Below are 22,910 nucleotides of genomic sequence, written 5' to 3'. Positions count from 1 at the left end.
CTGGTGGAGAAGGAGACATGCTTTCCAGCCCACACAGAGCTCTCCTTCAGACCTTCCTCAGACCTGAAGAATAGCTCCGGGTGTGCTTGAAAGCCAGGGCCGGCTCTAGGTTTTTTGCCGCCCCAAGCAAAAAAAATTTTGGCTGCCCCCACCCCACCCCTGGACTCTGCCCCACACCCTCTTTGCCTGCCGAGCCCTGGCTCCCCCCCACAATGCACCCCTGCCGCCCAAGCTTGGCCTCCCCACCTGCACCCCCCTGCCACCTAGCCCTGGGCTCTCCCTCCGACCTGCACCTCCTCCTGCCCAGCCCTGGGCTCACCCCCCCACCTGCACCCCCTGCTGCCCCAGCCCTGGGCTCTCCCCCCCAACCTGCACCCCTGCTGCCCCAGCTCTGGGCCCTCCCCCACCGCACCCCTGCCACCCCGCCCTGGGCTCTCCCCCCCTAAAACCATGCTGCCGCCAAGCTCTGGGCTCCCTTTCCTTCCCCACCAGTGCCCCTACACACACCTCCTGCCGCCCCAGCCCTGGGCTCCCCCCACCCACACACCTGCACCCTCCTTCCACTGCAGCCCTGGGTCACTGGTGACTTGTTCCCAGGGCAGGTCATTCAGCAGGATTTTTGGATGTGCACAGAACACAGACAGGATTGGGTCCCATATGGTTAAGAGCTCAGTAAAGTGGAACAATTTTCAGCTTGTGCGACTGGAGGATCTCTGGATGCATATTATAGGACTGGCTCCATAAATGAGGAAAAGTTGAGGTGCTTATTATTCTTTTGTTCCACTCTTTGTTTCTATGGGGAATTTGCCAATGCGATTCACTGTCTTCCTTTAAACAAATAAAACTGAAAAAAAGGCAATGGCTGTTGAAATAAGCAATTCCATCCTAAAAACCCTGGGAAGCATTTCTTGTTCAATTTTATCCTACTTTTCTACAGCAAGTTAAAGTGGATCTCAGTATATTTGATTTGGTAGAAATGAAATACAGCTGCACAAACTGAGCTTGAAGCACTCCTGAATTTTGCGGTGTTCAAATCTGGAAGGCAGGTGCTGGATTCCTTTCTGAGTATCAGCTAAATCTGGAAAGGAAAAGTCAATTTCTGCTTCCATGGCTCAGAAGTGGAAATTCTCCTACGTGCCTGGTACTGTATCTAAACCTGCCAGGTCCAGTAGAGCCTCCCCTCCTACTTTTTCATTTTAAATTCCAGTGGGATCCACATACCTCCCTTGCTAGGCTTCAGATAGAGAGGGGCACTGTCCATTTAGTCACCCAGTTCCCTTCTTTGGGGCTGCAAGGTGAGGTCACACCAGTATCCCTGATCCAGTCTGGGGATGTCTTCTGAAGGGGATATCTGGGCCAAAGCCGCCTACTCCTTGGGCACACCTGTTCCCCCATTCACAGTGCCACCCCGCTCTAGCAGTGAGCTCTCTTCATAGCAAGCTGCAGCATGACACTCCCTTCCCCTCCTGTTCCTGTTCATAGCTGGTTCAGGGATATGATGGGAAATGTAGTTCTTTCCCTGCTCCAGGGCTGGCTCTATAGGCAGGGAGCTAACCAAGGAACTACAGCTCCCAGGGCCCCCTGTTGGTTCTCCCAGGCTGGATCCCTGCTGGCTGCTGCCCCAAGCAGCTGCTTGCTTTGCTGGTGCCTAGAGCTACCCCTGTTGAAAACGCGTCTTTTCACCAACAGACAGTGTCCCAATAAAAGCTGTCACCTCACCCCCCTCATCTCACTTACACTGTAAGGCACTTGGAGCAGGCATTGTCTGTCTGTTCTGTGTTTGAACAGTGCCGAGCACAACGGGGTCCTGGTTCGTGACTGAAGCTCCCAGGGGATACCACAATACAAATCACAAATAAGAATAACATCATTTGGACCCCTAAAGATAGGGCACTGCTGTGATAATCCCTGGCCCCAGTTGAAATCTTAAATTGTCCAAAGTCCAAAGTGGGTTTAGGTGAAGAGAATATCAATTCAGCCTCTACACGTGATAGAACAAATGTTGCTGAAGAATCATAGATGACCCTTCCACACATTCCTGGAGACTCAAAATGCCGAATATTTGGCAGGAAATGAGTGTACTCTGTTACTCAGTGGCATTCCTCCAGCAGGGCAGGTAGCATTTTAAGGCTCTGAAACTAACGGGGAAAATGTTCAATGCAAACAGTGGGTCTAAATGCTAATCGGAAATAAAAACTGAAGTGATTGCAACTGGTGCATTAACCTGCCCTTAATTTCTGGAGCCTACAGATGCCCCATTAGGAGCTCACACACTGTGAATATTAATCAAGGCTCAGAGGAACACTGAACTGAACAATCCTTGAAGCTCATACCCAAGCCGGAAATCTGATACCCACTAACCAACAGCGCTAACATCCTTAAGAAATACATTAATGTAAGCATGAGGCTCTGGAGAACTGCTTCCCTGATAGTCAGACGGCACATCAGTGCTCAGTCCCACCTTCCTGTGAACTGCAAGGACTGAAATCAGGCATCCTGCTTGCGCCATCTGGATAGCAAGTCCGTGTGAGAGAGGCCTCAGGTTTGATATTAGATAAAACGATTCTATTAGAGGAAACTAATGTCCAAGTATTATTTTCGGGATTACTTTGGACTCTGCCAGTCAGGAAGAGAAAATTCTACCATCCCCAATTTGGATAGACAGCTCTAGAGAACAGACTGGGACAGAGCACTCTGGCCTAGTCTACACTAAGAGGGGAAGTGCTGCAGTAAGCCATTGCTCAGAACACCTTGAACTTTCACTATGTGTACAAACCCCGTCTGTCCACATGGAATGCCCACGTAGAGCATTTCACAAGTCAGCTTGTAATGTAAGTATGTGGCTTAGCTGAACGCATGCTGTCTTCAACAGTTTCTCTCTAGAGCAACCAGGAAGCCATCAATGCTACAACTGTAGTGATTTAGCCATACCTCCCAACTCCATCTCCTAACGGAGTGCATTGTGTTTGAAGGACAAAAAATACACTGGTTCAACCATAGTTCTAAGATGCACTGTGTGCAGAAGTGCTAGACACTCTTACCAGGGGTTGTCTCTATTTAGAGATATGATTGACGTTATGCATTGTTATCTTCCCTTCCTCCAGGTGAAGCCTCCAACTCCTCTGCCTGTAGAGACTGAGGAGGCCCGGTGGCAGAAGATCTGTGCCTGAAACCAACTGAACTTTCCGACGAGACAGACAACTCAAATAAACAAACACTTACAGCTCCAAACAAAACCTCAGAAAGCCAACAAAAACTGGCCCCATGGCATGGCTGTTCTTACCAGATCCTGGCAAGCTGCAGGCTCACTGAGAAGGCAGCAGTGACTGACAGAAAACCAGGCTGCTGGAGTCCGCATAATTCCTGAAATGGGTCCCCATTTTCCTCTTGGTGTGAGAGTCCCATTAGCCTTACAGGGCTTTGTGAGCAGCAAGCAGAGAATATGGGGGTGGGGTTTTCCCGCCTCTGTTTTTTTAATATCTAGTTTTACCATTAATGAGCATATTTGAAACGACAAGATTACAGCATAGAAGAAACAGACCGGCAGCCTTCTGTCTGAAGTACAACTTTTATAACCTCTGAAATGCACACAGAATAATCACTCCCATAAATGAGTATTTGCTACTGTCTTATCCAGCCCATGCTCAGCAGGAAAGATATCTAAGGAAATCAAACACGCTGGCGAGGCAGCAGGGTCTAAAGGATGGAGAACAAGGAAACTCCTGCATTCCATTCCCAGCCCAGTCACCAAACTGCCTCCAGCCCAGGGCTCCAAATCCCCTGCTCCAACCATTGTTATCATGTTTATTATGCTAGTGCCTAGGGTCCAACCGAGACCAAGCCCACACTGTGGTAGGTACTATACAAACACAGTAGTGAACAATTCCTGTCTCAAAGAGCTTCCACTCTAAGTAACCAGGAGACAACGTTATCAGCCTTACATTAGGGAGCCGAAGTTTACAAAGGAAGATCAAAAGGAATAAAGAGATAAGGCGTTCAATACCTCCTGCTCCAGGAAGTTCGCTTTCTCCACCCAGACACACTCACAAATAGCGTCCCCAATCCCACACACAATATGGCAGTGTTTATATTTCAGATAATCATTCTCAGAAGACAAAGCCCATTACTGTAAATAAATTTCAGCTACCTGTAGTGGAGAAGTTGACCTTCTGCATTGTAATCCCGGTATATTTCATATTCTTTTTCAAACACTCCGGGAGGTGAAGAACTGCAACACAGGAATGGGGAAGAAGGAAGTTACCAAGGACAGTAATTTGCATCAATATTTTAGCTTGCGGGTGACAGGGATGTACCACACCCACATTCACCGACACTGTCCTCCAATCCCCACCAGCCTGGGGACCACACTTAGAATTCTTCTCTCTCAGGTGGCTCAGTTACCATCATTTAGCCATCCATGAACTGTAATAGATTTCTACTTCCCTGGGATTGCTCTCAGCTGACTTTCCTCAAAACCCCAAATAGATCATATTTTCCCCTGAACACTAACTGTACATTAAGAAAGGATCCAATAAGACGTGCCCATAACAAAAGCATCCCATGATCTTGTCCCACAACCTTTGTCCGTCCAAAACCACCTTCTTTCCCAGGGCTTGTCAACCCACACCCATTTATTTGAAAGCCATTCTACGTTAGCATAGCACTCCATAAGATGTTCAGGGCAAGGACTGTATAAAGTTTAGCATGCTGTCGGCACTGAAATAGATAAAATACCTTGTAACTTATTGTAAACTCTGCAGGGCTAGAGATTTTGGTTTTGTTTTTTGTTAACTCATCTGCACACCTATGGAGAGTCTGCTCAATGTTTTGCTAGTCAGGCAGTTTTTCAGAGGCAAACTACTATGTAGAAATGGCCCTTTGCTACTCAGTAAAGTCTGCCCTCCACCCCCATCTGTACATGAGTCAGATCTGCCGACTTCAGTGGACTGGACAATATTACTACTTTTTTACTTCCATTAGCCCTGCAGATCCAGACAACGAAGAGGGAGCTGGAAAGGCTACTCCTTGGGCAATAAGTAATGGAATTGTTTACCAAGTCCCAAACACTTGTGAAAATCCACTGATGGTGTCTCTGAGGGCCTGATGTGGCCTGAAGAAGATCCATTGCTGACACTGGTGTGCAAGAAGGAAAGAACCCAGCTTAATTCTAAGATTCTGGAGGGAGTTTACAGGATGGCAATTAGAAAACACGAACACTCTATACGGAGTAGATTTGATCTGGAGTCATTGAGAAAACAAGCCTGTAGCCTCATAATGTCATTTTTGAAGTGTTACTTTCCAGACTAGCACATTTTAAAGCCTTTCTCTCACACACACAACTGTTATACAAGGTCAAACGTCAGTTGCCCCTTGACATTCTTAATACTCCCACTTCATGTTCCTCCTGACTGAACACAAAGCAGAGATGCATGTCTCTACACCTTACTCCATTCAGGCCCTAGATTGAGCTTACCCTACCTTTCTCTATCTAAAGGCAGCATTCACATTGTTATATAAATGTGCATATATGACTCAGCGGAAAGGAGCTACACCTTCAACTTTGCTTATCATGCATCTTTAATGGCACAGGGAAGTAGGGGGACTCTCTCCCCCTTAACAACACTCTGCAATGGGCTGCATAAATCATCAGGCTTGTTTATAGAACGCCTGGCTATTCACACACACTGAACAAAAGGTTAGACATTTATTTTATTAGATCCTTATACAACAAAGTGCAAAGCTAGAGAAACTACTTTCTGATCAATTCTCTAAAAGATGTGGTGTGAAAACATACACACAGACACAGAGTTCAGATTAGATGCTGGTTTCAGAAAGAAGAAAAAAAGCCATCTTCCTAATAGGACAGAACTCAAATTTTATTCAGGAAAGTGGCAATAAAATTAAGCATCTGTCAAAGCTAATTTTAATGAGGCTTCTGAGCCTTAAAATTATGACTTGCAGAAGCACTGTGTTGAATCTCTTAACCTCTTTTCTCTCTCTGTATGTAGCACATGCACATGTTCTCCCTGCCTCACTCTCTTGGTATCCAGCCTATTCTGCAGTCCTTGCAGACATCTGTACTCGTGTTCAGTTCTGAATCCAAATCCAAAGACTACGGCAACTCCTCCACAATGAGCTGCAATCTACTTTCACACAATCTACTGAGGCTTGGCTCAGGCAACTTCAGAAGGCTGAGACGTAACTTAGAAAATGGTCCAGCTGTGGGCTCCATTCAGAATCTATTGAAGTCAACTGGATGCTTTCTATTGGCTTCAGTGGACTAAAATAGGCTCTAGCTGAGCAAGGTTTTCAGGCAAGTTTTAAAAGCTTGAACCAGAAGCTGCAGGCTGACCAAGTGGACTGGGATGAAGGTCCTCTGTTACAGCAAACATTTGTAACTAAGGACACTCAGCACCCCTCTGCCTCCCAAAACAAACTGCCAAGGCAAAGGGAATTTACCCACCTCAAGTCCCACTTTGTTCTTCCTTACCTGAATCACAGATGGAGCTAGTGGAACACGCATTGCCATGGCATGTCTTTTTTAGCCAGTTCGTTACCCAGGAAGGAGTTGACCACAGTAACTCCTGGTCTCCCTTCTGTATAACTATCCCAAAGAACTTCTGGCAGGCTTGGTGAGTCTGGGAGATTGTTTTTAATCAGCACATGAGAAGGTTCTTCCAGAAGCGGAGGGCAACAAAAATTATAAGGGGGCTGCAGCACATGACTTATGAGGAGAGGCTGAGGGAACTGGGATTGTTTAGTCTGCAGAAGAGAAGAATGAGGGGGGATTTGATAGCTACTTCCAACTACCTGAAAGGGGGTTCCAAAGAGGATGGAGCTAGACTGTTCTCAGTGGTGGCAGATGACAGAACGAGGAGTAATGGTCTCAAGTTGCAGTGGGGGAGGTTTAGGTTGGATATTAGGAAAAACTTTTTCACTAGGAGGGTGGTGAAGCACTGGAATGGGTTACCTAGGGAGGTGGTGGAATCTCCTTCCTTAGAGGTTTTTAAGAGCAGGCTTGACAAAGCCCTGGCTGGGATGATTTAGCTGGGGATTGGTCCTGCTTTGAGCAGGGAGTTGGACCAGGTGACCTCCTGAGGTCCCTTCCAGCCTTGATATTCTATGATGCTCGAGACAGAGACTCCAGTACAGTAATGTTGCCTTTAAGACACCTTTTTTCCAGCTGAGTCTGCATGACTCAAGTCTCAGTTTTCTGAGGAGGGTGGGAGCTCACAAGTGAATTAAGCTTGTATTTACTCACCCATTTGGATCCAAAAAGTGAACAAATTACCCAGACATGAAGAGTCCATGAGATTCAGATAGTGCAAGTCAGCAGCAACTACAACTAATTATTCAACTATATTTTATTTTTTCTATTTCATGTTACCTCTCTATGTTTAGCTATACCAAGGATTCTTTGGGGGCATTACACATTGAAGAACTGACACCCTAAGATATCTCCTTCACTAAGATTGCACAATGTCCTTTAGATGCCTGTGAAATACAAGCAAATGCAAGTGTTGCTGGGATTACTGTCCAAAGTACTGATTTTTAAGTTTTCAGTGTAAAGCTTGAAAGGGCACCTATTGCAACTCAGATGAAGCAGCATTTAATATGTTCTGCCCTAAAATATGCTCATGTTCACTTGGCAGATGTTAGTGCCTTGCAGAGCTTCAAAAAAAGCGGCACAAGATGCCAGCCCAGGAGCAATTAGAAGAGAATGATTCAAATATCAGGCTTCTATATGAATGAGCTCTCAATGACCCAAAGCCATATATTGTATGTGCTGCTGCATGGCCACAAGATCACATGGCAAGAGGCTCGCTCTGGAGTAGCTAGCAATTCCTATTCCCATCCTAAGTATTGCAACAAGATCCTGAAGGAGACTACATGTCAGGAGAAATAAGGGATGTTATTCTCTGGTCCTTGCTCCCTGTTTCTGGGCACGCGATGGACAGTATTGCTCTTCATTTCGTTGCTGGTGAAACACAGTTGGATTGTAATCAACTCCTCCTACTGAAGCACCAGGCTGGAAGTGATATTGATGGCAACCATCTTGTCCCTCACATGCATTACAAGTTTCAAGGTCATGAGAAATATGATAACATGTCATTTATGACAGACATTCCATATGAACGACTTATTTTATAGCAGATCAAAATTCACAACTCCATATCTATTGCTAAGAACACATTACTTATTATCTTTAGGTTGATTTTTGAAGGTTCTGACTCTGAAAAATAAAATCCCTTGATAGGACAGAATACTGAGTAATTGACAAGACTGAGGGAGGGAAAAAAAGCCACTGTATCAGACAGGAGTCTGGAAAAATAAGCCAGCACTCAGGTTAGAAGATCTGTTTTATAGCATCAGAGGAAGCTCTTAGCAAACTTTCAAAGGAAACTAGCTTTGTTCCTGTTGACAGGCCTGCATGAGTCAGATCATCTACACATTGTCGTGTTTTTCTTAAAAACATAAGAATGGCCATACTGGTCCATCTAGCCCAATATCCTGTCTTTCCACAGTGGCCAATGCCAAGTGCCCCAGAGGGAATGGACAGAACAGGTGATCATCAAGTGATACATCCCCTGTCACCCATTTCCAGCTTCTGGCAAAGAGAAGCTAGGGACACCATCCCCGCCATCCTGGCTAATAGCCACTGATGGACCTATCCTCCATGAACTTATCTAGTTCTTTTTTTAATCTTGTTATAGTCTTGGCCTTCACAACATTCTCTGGCAAAGAGTTCCACAGACTGACTGTGCGTTGTGTGAAAAAACATTTCTAGATGCACAAACAAGTACCGTACGATTTACAGATCAATGGAATTGCATGTGGACATAAGAGACCACGGGTCTGGTAGAACAGGAAGATTTAAAGGAGGATGAATGATAGTAAGTATAGTAAAAGGAATGCAATAAAGGAAGGAGCAGAAAAATGTATGCCAACATAAAAGAATTTTAACAACTAAATAGCTACTATTCCTATGTGGATGGCTCCTTTCCAAGACTTGCTACTTCTGTAACATGCAAGGGCTGCTAGTTGAGTAGGAGACACAAAGATAAATCAATCCAAGGCTTTTGGTCCTTCCTGTCCCGTTCACGTCACATCAGGATACAGACACACAATTTCCAGACTTCACTACAACATTGGACACTGTTCCTTTGACACGTGACACTGTGGGGATTCATTACCCAGTCCTGAGATTTCAGGTTGAGAGTTTCAATTTTCTGGAAGATGCATCCTTGAGGTCAAGGACATGAGAGCCCAGCAAGGGAAGGAACACAAGGTGGCACTAGGGTAGACAGAGCCCCCATTAAACTCCCTGGCTTATGCTCTAATGGGGTAATCAAGGGCTTCCCATGATTCTTAACATAAAGGAAGAAGCAAATGTCTTGGGGAAGCCCCCACATCTCCAACTTCTCTCTTCTCCCCAGCCTCACGGTAAATTGCCAAGTTAGTTCACCTTTTTAATCTAGATTTCTAAATGTTTCAAGGTGGAGGTGATCAAATCCAGAGCAGCCTGCTACTGCCCAGATTCCTCTTAATGCATTGCTTCAGCTCTGATTGACACAGACTCACAGAATGCTTCACCAATTGATGTCACTTTATACCTAATGTTTAGAATAACTTACTCAGGAGAACTCAGTTCCTAGCAAGCACCCTTCACAGCGCTGCAGAGTCTTGAATGCACCAGACTGAGACACGTTAAAAACTCCAGTTTCCAACTGTCAAAACACCATGCAGCCCCAAGGGGCCAGGAAACACCTCAGCACGAATTCCCAAGGGGGAAGGGGATTGTCACCTTTTTGCCTCTTTGCTGTGGCCATTTGGTCACTTTCTGAAAATTTGGCAAAACCAAACAAAAAAGTGTCCTGCCTTTGTGACTCCTTAGCATGATGAGCTAATGTAGATCTCATCTGTGACACCATCAGTCTGTGACAGCCCTTCAGGAAAGGCCTTTAGCTGCTTCCTTCTACTCAGCACTGTAGCTGATGCTTGGCAAGATGGAGTGCACATGAACTTCGCTCTATTGGCTCCATTTAGTTAATAGACACACAGGCTGCTGGGCCCCAATCATGAGACTGAGACAGGCATTATGGAATGCTGCCATCACCCAAAACGCTTGGGTTGGTTGATTCGCCTTTGGTCCATTGTGATGCATGGGGCGGGGGTCAGCTTGTTCAAGAATTAGTACAAACCCAACAGAGAAAATTACACAAGTACTGCAAGCTGGGAATAGGTTCTGGACAAAGGCTTCCACTGCTGCATTTTCTATGGCAGTTAAATGGCAGTGCATGACACGGGCAGGTGTCTTTGTACCATATAAGCCTTCTAAGCAGCAAAGCTGCTTTCTAGCCCCCACCCCACACTGAGGATGAGCCATCAGATGCTTTCTATAACATGCCCATGTATTGATTTATTCTAACTCTAACATTTCTAAGACAACCTTGCAAAACTCGACTTGCTTATGACAAGTTTATCTATCTTTGATAGACGTGTACAATGTCTTATCATGGCACATGGGTAAGAAGTCTGTGCCTGGGCTAGCAAGTCTTTGTGACAGATATGACAATTTCCTGCTATGTCCTTGACAAAAGGTACTGAATGACGTTTATGTCTCTTTGGGGTCCATTGAATTAAATGAATGATGTATGTATTATTGTGGGCTGGGACATGGGCAACAGGTGAAACCCCACTTTGGAAAGGCTAACTCACTCCACCCCCCTTCTGACCGAGCCACCCCCGCCCTCCCCTGTGACCCGGAGTCCTGACCAGCCCACCCCCGTTACACCAGCCAGCCCAACTCCCAGACAAGCCCATGCCAGCCGGCCTGACTCCCTGCCTTGGTTTTAGTGTGGCATTAACAGATGGCTCGAGTGCAATGGTCCAGGTGCCTTCAGCAATCCAGGCCAGGTTCTAATAGACCAGTCTGGAGCGCTTTTAAATAAAGATTTTTTTTCATTTAAAAATTATTAAAATAACTTATGTGTAGCACATTATGCAACTTCCAGCATGGACAGTGCTTCATACAGGGGGAGAGAAATGACGTGAGCTTGGATACTACAGTGATCCATGCTAGATAAATGCCCAAGATAAGAGTGTGGAAGGAAGGTTATTGAAACTCTTCTGGTATGATGTGGAATATATTACTGAAGTTCTTTGGCCGCCCTTTCTTTTCTTTAATTTCCTGAGCCTTAGCACTTCTGCTTGATTAAAGGCAATGTGGCCTAGTGGGCTGACTATAGAACTGGGATCTAGGAACTTGAGTTCTGTTCCTAGCTATGCTACTGACTTCTTATGTGAGCCTGACCAAGTCGTTAACATTCTCCAGGGCTTTTCCTATTGGTGAAGCAGGGATGAGGCCTGCCTCCCAGGGCTGTTGCTGGTTAATATTTGCCCTGTGTTTTGAAGTTGTAAAATGCTATATGTGTGTCTGTTCCTGACTCCAGTCCTATTTCTCATCTCCCACTTTTGGTGACTGCCTTTTCAGCAGCGCTTTGTGACCCGCTGGATTCTTTTATCTCAGGCAGTACAAGTGAGATGCAAAGGGAGAGTTGAAAGTGTCCCGTAGGTCACAAAGTGCTCCAGAAATGACAGGCAGAAGATGGATACAGAGGCAATTTAAAACTCCCTTTAGCTCCTCTGTTCCCCTCCTTACCCTGAACGTGTCAGGCAGCTTTCAAACAACCCTTCTTCGAATAGCTGAATCAGTCACTGCTGAGTAACTTCTTTTAAATTGTGTATCAAATCATTGACACAAACCCACAGCTCCGTCCTCTTGCAGCAGTTTCATGAGACCATAACCACAATTTCTGAATAACTGTCAGACCCACTTTGACTCTTAAGAACACCCCAATGCCAGAGGTCAGAGGGTTCCCTGGTAGGTAGCTCACAGCCTCAGCTGACCTGACCAGCTCAGTGTCCCAACTTGCTGTTGGCATAATCTGTATCTAAAAGGGGTCATGTAAGGTGTCATATGCGAACTGACAACATGCTGATCATTAATGTTATGGTGTGGTGTATGCACAGGTGATGTATGAAAAATAATAACTATGTGCTGGAAATAAGTTCTTAAGTGGCGTTTGGCAAGGCCGCCCAGAGGATTCAGGGGGCTTTGGCGGTAATTCGGCGGCGGGGGGTCCTTCTGTTCTGGGACCTGCTGCCGAAGTGCCCCGAAGACCTGCAGCAGGGGCCCCTCACCGCCAAATTACTGTAGAAGACCCGGCACTTCAGCGGCGGGTCCCACTTCGGCAGTAGTTCGGCGGCGGAAGAAGCTCCGAGGGCCCAGGACCTCAAGAGTTTTCCAGGGCCACCAGAGCAAGTGAAGGACCCCGCTCCAGAGGCCCAAAAAAACTCTCGTGGGGGCCCCTACAGGGCCCCGGGCAAATTGCCCCACTTGCCCCCCTCCTCTGGGCAGCCCTGGGTTTGGCAAACAGGGCTTAAGTCACCCCATCCTAGACGAAGGAATGTGGTTCTCCCTTGTAAGTTGAGCAAGAAGAGACAATGAAAGTGCTTACTTTGAAGACAAAGTCATTAGGCAAACCAGTGTGGAGGACGGCCACTTAACAATCTTGACAGGAGATGGAAGCTGCAGCTCCAGGAAACCTTTCTGCCTCCTGAAGCAAGGTCATTTAACTTTAGAAGATCTAAGTCAAAATGGAGCCATTTTGGTTTCGATTACTGGACAAATACAAGAGACCAGAGCTTTTGTACATCTGAGAAAAGTGGAACCTTTCAAACATGGGGATGAAAGTCTCTGGAAATCTGAATATAGGCAAGACCAAGACTCTAGTTAATTAAGTTTGAGTCCTAGAAATGTGTTTTTACTTTTGTTTGTAACAATTCTATCTCAATTCCTTCTGCTTGGTATCACTTACATTTTCAGCCAAACTAATGGGCTGATACTGTGTACTATCTCTTTAAAGGAGCAGCAGCCTGGATAAGGTTTGTGAGTGCCACAGTGAGAGACTGAGTACTGCAGAGGAGACAGTGTGGGGGAGACTCCTGGCTGGAAGGGCTGTTGGTGTCAACCAGCAAGAAATAACCTGACTGGTGAAAGCCAGGGTGAGGTCATTGTGTTGTAAGCAAGAGGGTGGTTTCAGGGCTCTAAGCCGAAGCAAGATAGCACAGAAGAACACAGGGTTACACGGCAGGCAGTGACACAGCTTTGTGCCGGTCTGGGTGAACCCCAAAAGCATGTCACCCTCATTAATCTGAAGTCTCTGAGAGAGACACTAATTGGAACCAGTGGTCCCTCATGCTGAAGCAGTGGTAGCTGACTTAATCTGGGAGCATCCAAGGCAGGATGGCAATTGCTTTTCTAAAGCGTAATGAAAGCAGAGCTCTCTGAATACAATAATTTTTCAGGTCCTGTGTTTCTCCCTTGGCTCCCTCTTCCAGGGGAGAAAGCAGACTGCCTGCTACAGAGAACTCACAGGTGGGTTATTGTCTGAGGGAGCTGTCTCTCCTGCAAAACTGGTTCTCTTCTATCTCATGAGCAAGCTCCCAAATAACCCTCTATCTTCTGGTATGAAGCACAGTGTTGACTTAAATGTGGACGAGGGGCTTTCTGCAGTGATGGTCATAACGCCCTTTGGAGCAGGGGATTTTTGTGTCTGGGTGCATGCTGCTCCTGTCTCACTGGAAGCTTCACTCTGTCCCCTCTCTGTTCGCTATGTTCCTGTACTGATTTCCAAATCTTATTTGAAAGATGCCTTGCTTCAAACACAGGTCAAGGTAGTAAAGAGGAACTCCAGCACGCTAGAAATTTGAGAATTCACTACAGTTGTATTGTTGTTTTTTTAAAACAGTCAATAAAAGGTAAAGCAGACCTATTCCTCGCAGAGTGCCATTTCCTGGGGGAAGAGGAACGGAGATTCTGCCATTATCTGAACTTCCCAGATACTGTCTAGCAGTAGAATAAATGCCAGCTACTGGAAGCTCAAAGAAAACTACATTTGCCTGATAATTCTTACATACCTCATCGGGGCCAAAATCACTTTTCTCTTGATTCCCCCTTTTTTCTTTTCATGTTATACTAACACTTTTGGGGATTTTCTGTTTCCAAACCACTAGAAACAACAAAAAATTACTCCAATCAGAGTTGTGACCCCGAGTGCCAGAGACTCTAATGACATGCCCCAGGGTACTAGAGATGGGCAGCCATGTAAGGATATGGCTACGCTACAGGTGCTGCAACTGTGCTGCTGTAGTTTAGACACTCACTACTATGATGGAAGGAAGAATTCTTCTGTCAGCCTAGCAGTGTCTACACAGGGGCTTAGCTTAGGTTGGCTTAACTATTTCTGTCAGGGGTATGAATTTTTCACATACCTGAGTGGCATAGCTAAATTGATCTAAGTTTTAGGTGTAGACCAGGCCTAAAACCCTTGGAGAGATGGATCTATTTCCTTCTCTCCCCTTGTCCTCTCTGATCTTCCATTTCAAAGTTCTTCTGGCTTCAGTCTTCCTTTTCAGAAAAAAGCCCCCCAAAACCACTACTCTCTTGTTACTCTGCATAAACAAGGATGGGGGAAAAACATACTCAACAAATCCTTTTGGGTTACTGGGGAACAGTCAGATGTGAAACAGGGATATAATGAGCAGAGCTATTTGATAATCTGACAGGTCATTCTACTCATCACCTGTCAGAGGGGAATAAAGTCTAACAACTGTTTATATATTCAAAATGAAAGGATTAAAAAACCCAATTGATTGTGAGCACATGTTGGAATTTGGCATGGATTTTTTGTGTTTAAACAAATGTCAATGAGAAATTTAGTACAACTGTAACTGGTTCTGCAGGGAGCAATGGAAGGTGAGACCCAGGGCCAGCGCAACCACTAGGTGAACTAGGCGGCTGCCTAGGGAGGGCGCCTAAAAGCCTGCTCAGGCAAGGAGGTGGAGTGGAGGTGAGCTGGGGTGGTGGGGCACGCAGGGAGGGCCCCCCGCAGTAATGGGGGGCTTGGGAGGGCGCACAGGGGAACCGCTCCCTGCCCCAGATCACCTCCATTCTGCCTCCTCTGTTGAGCACACAGCCCCTACTCTAATTCTCCTCCAATCGGCGCCACAAGCCTGGGAGGGGAGGAGAATTAGCGTGGCGCTGGTGTGCTCAACGGAGGAGAGCTGGGGCGGGCTCCCCGGGTGGGTTAGCTGCCGTGGAGGGGGCAGGGTTAGCTACCACAGAGGTGGGACTCTCGGGGCAGGGTTAGCTGCAGGGGGAGGCTCCCTGGGTGGTGGGGTGGCAGGCTGGATTAGCTGCCACAGGGGGGTCCTCTGGTGGGAGGGGCAGGTGGGCGTGGTTAGCTGCTGGGGGGGGCAGCAGGCAAGGTAAGCTTGGGGGGGGTTGTGGTATAGGTGGAAGTTTTGCCTAGGGCGCAAAACTTCCTTGCACCGGCCCTGGTGAGACCTCTACTTTTTAGAGGGGAGAACACCCCTGGCTGAGTGAGTAGTTAGAGGGCTCTCTAACCTTGGAGATGGCTGTCCTAGGCAGGTGATGTGGATCCCAGGTTAAGCTGAAGAGAAGGAACTGAGGAATGTGTATCGGTTTGTATTGTGTTGCTGTAAATGGGGGTTTCAAGGAGGTTTTATTGACTCCCCAGGGCATCAGCTGCTTATAGTCAGTTGCCACTGTAACTGGTCAAGTTATCTGCCTTTCTGCTGATACCTAATTGAGAGAATAATGAGCTCACAAGTGCCTCTGCTGACCCTGTTCATATCAACGCAGGTAATGAAGCAATTCAGTACAGGGCTTCTGTTCACTCCTCTAGGCTGATGCATGGAGAATCCGGTTCCTTGCTGGACCAGGGCAGGGATTGGGCTTGCAACAAAGTACATCAGTGAGGATGAAGAAAATGCTATATGCAAGCCCTGAGTTAGTCTTGGGAGAGTACCGTGTCAGCATGAGGTCCTCCTGATAGACCTCAGCCAAGGCACCATGCTATGCACGGACCTAGGGACTGGATTTCAATCTGGAGGGAATGTCTAAGCATTTTGAAATACTGCCTGAACCGCGAGCACAGAGCAAAGGGCACTGGAAGAGTCGCCGGAGGGCAGCCGTAGTGCCTGAGAAGCTTTGCTGCTGCTGCTGGCTCATGCTGTGCCTGCGTTGCTCTCCTTGTGCATGGTGGGATATAGCTCAGTCATGTGGCATGTACATTCCAGTCCACCAGCAGCTCTAGAAGCACGACTGAAAGCTCGGCTCCATCCCTCACTGAAATAAATGTCGCACATCACAGCTACTGCAAAAGCCTTTCCTCCTATCTTGGGATGCCCTGCTGGCCCCTGATCTCACAGCACACCATTTGTCACCCATTAGTGAAACATGACTGTGTTGTATTCCTTCTGCAGGTGCTGATGAATGCTGTGCTTGCATTCCCAGCACCTCCCCCAAGTTAATTGCTTCATTGTGTCTCACAAAAGAGCCATTTTGCAATTCTTCTGACATAATGCAGGTACTTGACTTCAGAGTATTTACCTACTTGGAAGACTTTATTTTAACTGATTTCTTCAGAAAGAGAGACAGATAGTGTGTGTGTGTGTCTCTCTCTCTCCACACTTCTTGTGATTGCCTGAGGCATTTTTTTAATCATCCGCTGTGCCTTGCCTCACCTTTCCTCTTTAGGATATATGCTGTGTAGGAAGAATACTTTAAAATGGTGTTTCAAACCAGTTTTCTAGTCTGGGTTGGGGTAATGGTGCAGTTTTTATTCATTCATTTCCATCCTCTGACTACCTTCCAGCCATAGCCATTATGTACTGGAGTAGGATGAGCAGCACAATAAGTGATGAACTGTTTGAAAATTCCACACAAACCTGGGAGGGGTTTAGAGAGGGAAAATATATTTCCCATATGAGAGCAATAAAAAATGTAAAGTGTTTTTAAAAACACACCTTTAAATACTCAAGGAAATATGTTAGTATTATTTATCAGGGCAAAATAAAGTTTGATGTAGTTATGCAAACTCAGACTTAGAACAGAAAGCCAGCTGTAATCCTTTTCAGGGACAGCATGAGGTAGTGCTGTCCAGTGGCTGGAACAGGGGATTAGGCATTGGGACTACTGATTCTATTTCTGGCTTTGCCACTGATGTGCTGCATGACTTTTGAGCAAGCCACTTCCCTTCTCAGTGTCCTAGTTCCCAGCCCCATTCTTTAAAATAAGCGAATAAGCCAGGTTTACACTAAAAAGTTAGGTCAACCCAGCGATGTCGTTCAGAGAGGGGACAGATCTACATCCCTGAATGATGCAGTTAAGATGATCTAACAGATGCCCTCTCCCAACACTGTTCCCCCACCCCCCCCAGTGTAGCCAGCTCTAGGTTGATGCCTCCCGGAGAGGTGATTAATTACAGCGATGGGAGAACCCCAAGTGCTACAGCAGTCACTGTGAAACTTAAGCCTTGTCTACACTAGAAAAGTTGCATTGGTTTAAATAAATTAAACCTTGCACGGATTTAGATAAATCAATTTTATCTCCCAACATAGATGCGCTATGTACAAGACTCTAGCGTAACTTGGTTCAGTTTAATTCAGTAAGTTGCGGACGCATGCCAAACTGATTTAAGAAAGGGTTAAACCACTTGTGTGTCTAAATTAGGAGATTACATTGGTTTAACTAGATCAATTTTAAGTTTAGTCAAACCAATGCACCTTCTTTAGTATAGTCTAAAGGCTTAGCTAACATTTGCAAGAACCTCTAATGAAAGGAAATTAAAAATATTTCTGGGTTTGCTGTTGGTCAGTAACTGTTGCTGCCTGGAAAGAGACTTCATTTGCTACCTCAGCAATGCAGGAGTTTCAGTCAATGTAGTGGGCTCCCTAAACCAGGTTCCCCAATACTAATTTCTGCCTACTGTTACTCACACCTTCTTGTCAGCTATCTGTAATGGGCCACTCTCTTACCACTTCAAAAGTTATTTCTCCTCCCTTGGTATCCCGCTGTTCATTGATTTATCTCGTTAGACGGAGCTAACGCTTGGGAAAGCAACCCACATCCTTTCATGTATTTATACCTGCTCCTGCTATCTTTTACTTCATATATCTGATGAAGTAGGTTCTAGCCCACAAAAGCTATGCCCAAATAAATTTGTTAGTCTCTAAGGTGCCACAAGGACTACTCGTTGTTTTTGCTGATATAGACGAACATGGCTATCACTGAAACCAGTTTCTTTCAAGCACTTTCCCTGTGTTATTTGAACAGCTCTGCTATATGTGATGGAACAGTTAGTTGGCATGTGAGACATCGACGTTGTCCCTAATTACCAACACCAGGTTGATGGAAAGTGGAGCTAGTTTATTCTCTCTTGTGCTATTTGGGCAGCCCTGAGGTCTCAGACTGTTAAATCATGGCCTGAGCCAGCAGAAGACTCAGACACAATGCAAATACAAGACTACAGTTTCAGAGGGAATTTGCCCCTCAGGCATGGTGGGAAGCGCTGTGACCATGTGATTGCTCAGAAGACTGTAGCTTCCTTTAAAGGCCTCTGTCCACTCTTCATGCCATCTTGCCTTTCCTGCCCCACTATATCTAAAATGCAACTATTGAAATCCTCCTCCCTCTCCCACAGCTCTACCCACACCCCAATCCCAGACGTCCTGCTGCTTCTCCTTCCGCTTCGAATGCTCTTCCCACTCCTTGCAGTGCACTGTTCCTGTTGTGTGGTACCAGTGTTGTGCTTGCAATGGCATGTGCTGTATGTATGGTAAGATATAAGCAATCCAATGTCATGCTAGCAATGCTGAGTGGCAAATGTTGGGTTTTTAATGGCATCTGCTGTAATTCCTAAACGTTATAAAACCCAGATGGGCATTTAGCTCAATGGCCACCATAAAAATACATTTGGAAATTGGTTTGGAACGTGAGCTCCCATTACAAGACTAACCATTTGGGGGCTCAGTAGCCCATTACTTACTTGGAGAGAGGATTAGTGTGAATTCTCAGCAGATAAACATAAACAGTGAGCAGCCCTTGGGGCAGGCAGTGCATATTATGGATAGTGGTCTGATATATGAACCTAGAAGCCTTAGGTACCCATTCTCCCTTTGAGGCACATGCACAACTCATTAACAATACAAGTATTTATCTCACCCACACAGCCCCGTACATAGAATGTGCAGGGAAGGTGGCGTGCTATTTTTGGAGGCACTTGTTTTTTTCTTGCTGTGCTTTTAATAACTCACTTTGTGGGGAAGGTTAGGTTTTGAATTTGTAATTACCAAGCTGATACATGCCCTAAAATACTTTACACAGATGTTGTTGCAGGGTTCCTTGGTGATCAGGCAACAAAGCTCCTAACTACATAGACATGCCGGAAGGCTGCATGGTCCAGAATTCAATGTGAAAAAAAAGTCAGTTGGACCATCACACATGGGCTTTAAAAATAACGTGAGTTTGCATGGAAAATCTAACCCTGCATTTGTAAGAGCTGTCATTCATCCAGGCTCTCACACTAACTGCTTGTCTACAAGGGGATGCTCAAGAAAGTAAGAAGAATTTACTAAAGGTGTGAAGTTAAAATGCATTAATGGACTTATGCTAAACCTCTAACCTGCTTTAAACCAGAATAAGCGCATCCACACAAACTTCGGCACTGGTTGAACTAAATCAGTTTGAAATCACATCTGAAGTTAAACTAGCACAACTCATCATGTAGACAAGGCCTAACACTCTATCAATGTCAATATAAAAGCACAGGGGCTTCTGAACTATTCTTTGCCATAATGATGAGAGTGGAGGCACAAAGCCCTGGGAAGAGAGCGCTGGGAAGGAGAGGTCATCTATTTCAGCCTCCTGTGCTGAGGCAGGATCAGGTACACCTAGATCATCCTGGACAGGTGTTTGTCCACCCTGTGCTTAAAAACCTCTGAAGATGGGGATCCCAAAGCCTCCCTCGAAAGCCCAGTCCAGTGCTTAACTATCCTTATAGTTAGAATGTTTTTTTCCCCTTATATCTAACCCAAATCTCCCTGGCTGAAGATTAAACCAATTACTTCTCATCCTACCGTCAGTGGCATGGAGAAAAATTGATCACCATCCTCTTTATTTGAAGACTGTTATCAGATCTCCCCCTTGGTATTCACCTTTCAAGACTGAACATACCCAGTTTTTTTAACCTTTCCTCATAGATCAGATTTTTCTAAACCTTTTATCATTTTTGTTGCTCTTCTCTGGATTCTCTAATTTATCCACCTCTTTCCAAAAGCACGGCACTCAAAACTGAACAAAGTAGTCTGGCTGAGGTCTACTGTTAATACACCTCAGATTGATATTAACCTTTTTCACAACAGCATCACATTGTTGGCTTGTACTGAATTAGTAATTCACTAACCCCAGCTCCTCTTCAGCAGTGCTACCACCTAGCCAGTTTTTCTGCATTTTGTATTTGTGCATTTGATGTTTCCTTCCCATGTGCAGTACCTTGCCTTTATTGAATTCATCTTTTTGATTTCAGACCAATTCTCCAATTTGTCAAGGTAATTTTGAATTCTAATCCTGTCCTCTAGAGTGCTTGCAATCCCTCCGAGCTTGATGTCATCCGTAAATTTTATAAGCATACAATCTACTCTGTTATCCAAGTCATTAATTAAAATATTAATAGCACCAAACCCAAGACAGACCCCCTGCAGGAACCAAGAAGATATGTCCCCTCCCAGTTTGACAGCGAACCATTGATAATTACCTTGAGGATGGTCTTTCAACAAGTTCTGCACTCAACTTAAGTAATTTCATCTAGATCACATTTCCCTAGTTTGCCTGTGAGACTGTGTCAAAAGCCTTATTGAAATCAAAATATGTCTATAGCTTCCCCACATTTACTCAGCCAGTAACCTTGTAAAAGAAGGAAATAGGTTGGTTTGGCATGAGTTCTTGACACACTCTTGTCGGCCATTATTTATCACCCTATGACTCTCCAGGTGCTGACAAACTGTTTAATAATTCATTCCAGCATCCCGTATCAAAGCTCTGCTAACTGGTTTATAATTCCTTGGATCCTCTTTGTTCTCTTTTCTAAAGATAGGTACGGCTTGTCCTTTTCCATTCGTTGGGAGCTAACCCACCCTCCAGGAGTTACCTTCAATAACAGTTTTGAGATTGCTTCAGCGAGTTCAAGTATCCTAGGATAAATTTAATCAGGCCCTGCAGACTTTATACATCTAGCTAAATATTTTTTAGTCTGTTCTTTCCCTAGTTTGGCTTGAATTCCTTTCCCTTTGTTAATATTGTGTTGAGTAGCTGGTCACCAGGAATCTTTTTAGCGAAGGATGGAGCAAAATAGGCATGAAACTGTTCAGCCTTCTTGATGTCATTAGTTATTAGGTCTCCTTCCCTGCTAAGTTGAGGACCTTCCCTTCCTTTTATCTTGCTTGTACTTGTGAGGTCTTGAACAGCAGAGTGAGCTATAGTGTGAAACCTGAAGTCAGGAGACCTAGGTTCAAGTCCTGGATCCAACACAGCTTGTGAAATGACTCACTCAAAGGCAGATCTTTTTCTGCTTCAGTTTTCCTGGCCTAGAAGGGAATGATCATACCTACCTACCTACTTCCCCAGGACGGCTGAGGGTTAGTGGGGAAGGTGCTGTGTTGATGCAACAGATAATGTTCTCTGTTTATTCCGATACACCTGATTTCTTACACAAGGCACTAAAACTCTGTTACAAAGCCATCAAGGCGTGTACATTCCTTAACTGAGCAGGCCAGTGATCGCACTATTGCTACGTATGCTCTACTCTTATTATTAGTGTTAGCGTAGCACCTAGGAGCCCCAGTCCTGGACCAGGCCCCCATGTGCGAGGCATTGTAAAAAAGCAGAATAAAAAGGTAGCCCCTGCCTCAGAAGATCTTCCAATCTAAGGATAAGACAAGTAACAGATGGCTCCAGACGGATGGGGGGAGCACACACAAACAGGCAGACAATATGGGCGAGGATGTAAGCAGTTGTCTTGGCACACTGGCAGCCAAACGCCTGACTTCCCCATTCCCCTCTTTTCCTGCTCTCCTCACTTGGTGTGTTGTGTAAATCTAGATAACATGTTTGGGCCAGGACCCTGGCCTTTTGATATGATGTTCTGTAAAGCGCTTTTGGGTGCTATAAAAACCATGTGTTAGATTTCACAAGTCCTGCTCTTAAGACCAATTCAAGCTGAAGTGTCTAAATATGCTTTAGAACAGATGAGACTATTTCTGCAGTACGTCACAGTTGTAGTATGTAGCAGAGTTCACTCAATCAGCAGGCTGTCATTATACACACCTTATGATGTAATGTTGTGAGAGTTTGCCTGTATAAACTGATGCTCTGGGTATAGAAAATTTGGAAAACATATTTTTGCTGTTTTGCAAAATGCATCCAAGGGGAATACATAAGTTTAGACTAATGAGAACTTCCCATTACAGCATCTGTATCTAGAATGCAGGTTGCTAATTAGACTCAGGTGTCTCAGTGGTAGCTTTAACATTTCACATACATAAATCCCCCTGAGACAGACTAGCTATGCTACAGCAGAGGTAAGATTCCACAGTATGCTATCTGGGATTACTTGATGCTCTCTCACTCGCATCTTGTCTTTTCTACACTAGACATGTTTTTTCCATTCTTGTTTTCACTACAGCAAGTGATGGAAGGAATGTTAGGGTAGATGGGCCCTCTGGTCCACACCATTCTGTGCTGCAGAGCAGCTCTGAGAAGGGTAAAAATTCCCTCAGCTGTTCTAGATAACCTCTCGAGGTCCCTTCCAGTTCTGATTCTCTATGTTTCTAGCTCTCCTGCTAGTGCTAGAGTAATGAAGAAAAACTTCCCTGAAGCCCCAGTATAGACACAGCCAAAGATAAGTTCTGGAGGAATATCCCCAAGCAGCTGGGAAAAGCTACTATTGCAGAGACAGGCGACAGGGAGACCCCAAGCCAAACCT

General features: G+C 45.4%; 1 protein-coding gene across 2 annotated transcripts in view; it reads right to left on the bottom strand.

Moving 5' to 3' along the window:
- Positions 1-22,910, bottom strand: part of ARHGAP39 (Rho GTPase activating protein 39) — a 277,564-nt gene that overhangs the window by 213,961 nt on the left and 40,693 nt on the right. For both annotated transcript variants that reach the window (XM_032790990.2, XM_032790991.2), the window contains exon 2: positions 4,148-4,228. In XM_032790990.2, the coding sequence (XP_032646881.1) occupies positions 4,148-4,228 (81 nt within the window). The remainder of the gene's footprint in view (positions 1-4,147; positions 4,229-22,910) is intronic.

Source organism: Chelonoidis abingdonii, chromosome 2, assembly GCF_003597395.2.
Source record: "Chelonoidis abingdonii isolate Lonesome George chromosome 2, CheloAbing_2.0, whole genome shotgun sequence".
Classification (NCBI taxonomy): domain Eukaryota; kingdom Metazoa; phylum Chordata; order Testudines; family Testudinidae; genus Chelonoidis; species Chelonoidis abingdonii.
The sequence above is the reverse complement of the archived record's forward strand: the minus strand, read 5'-3'. Positions and strand labels throughout refer to the sequence as shown.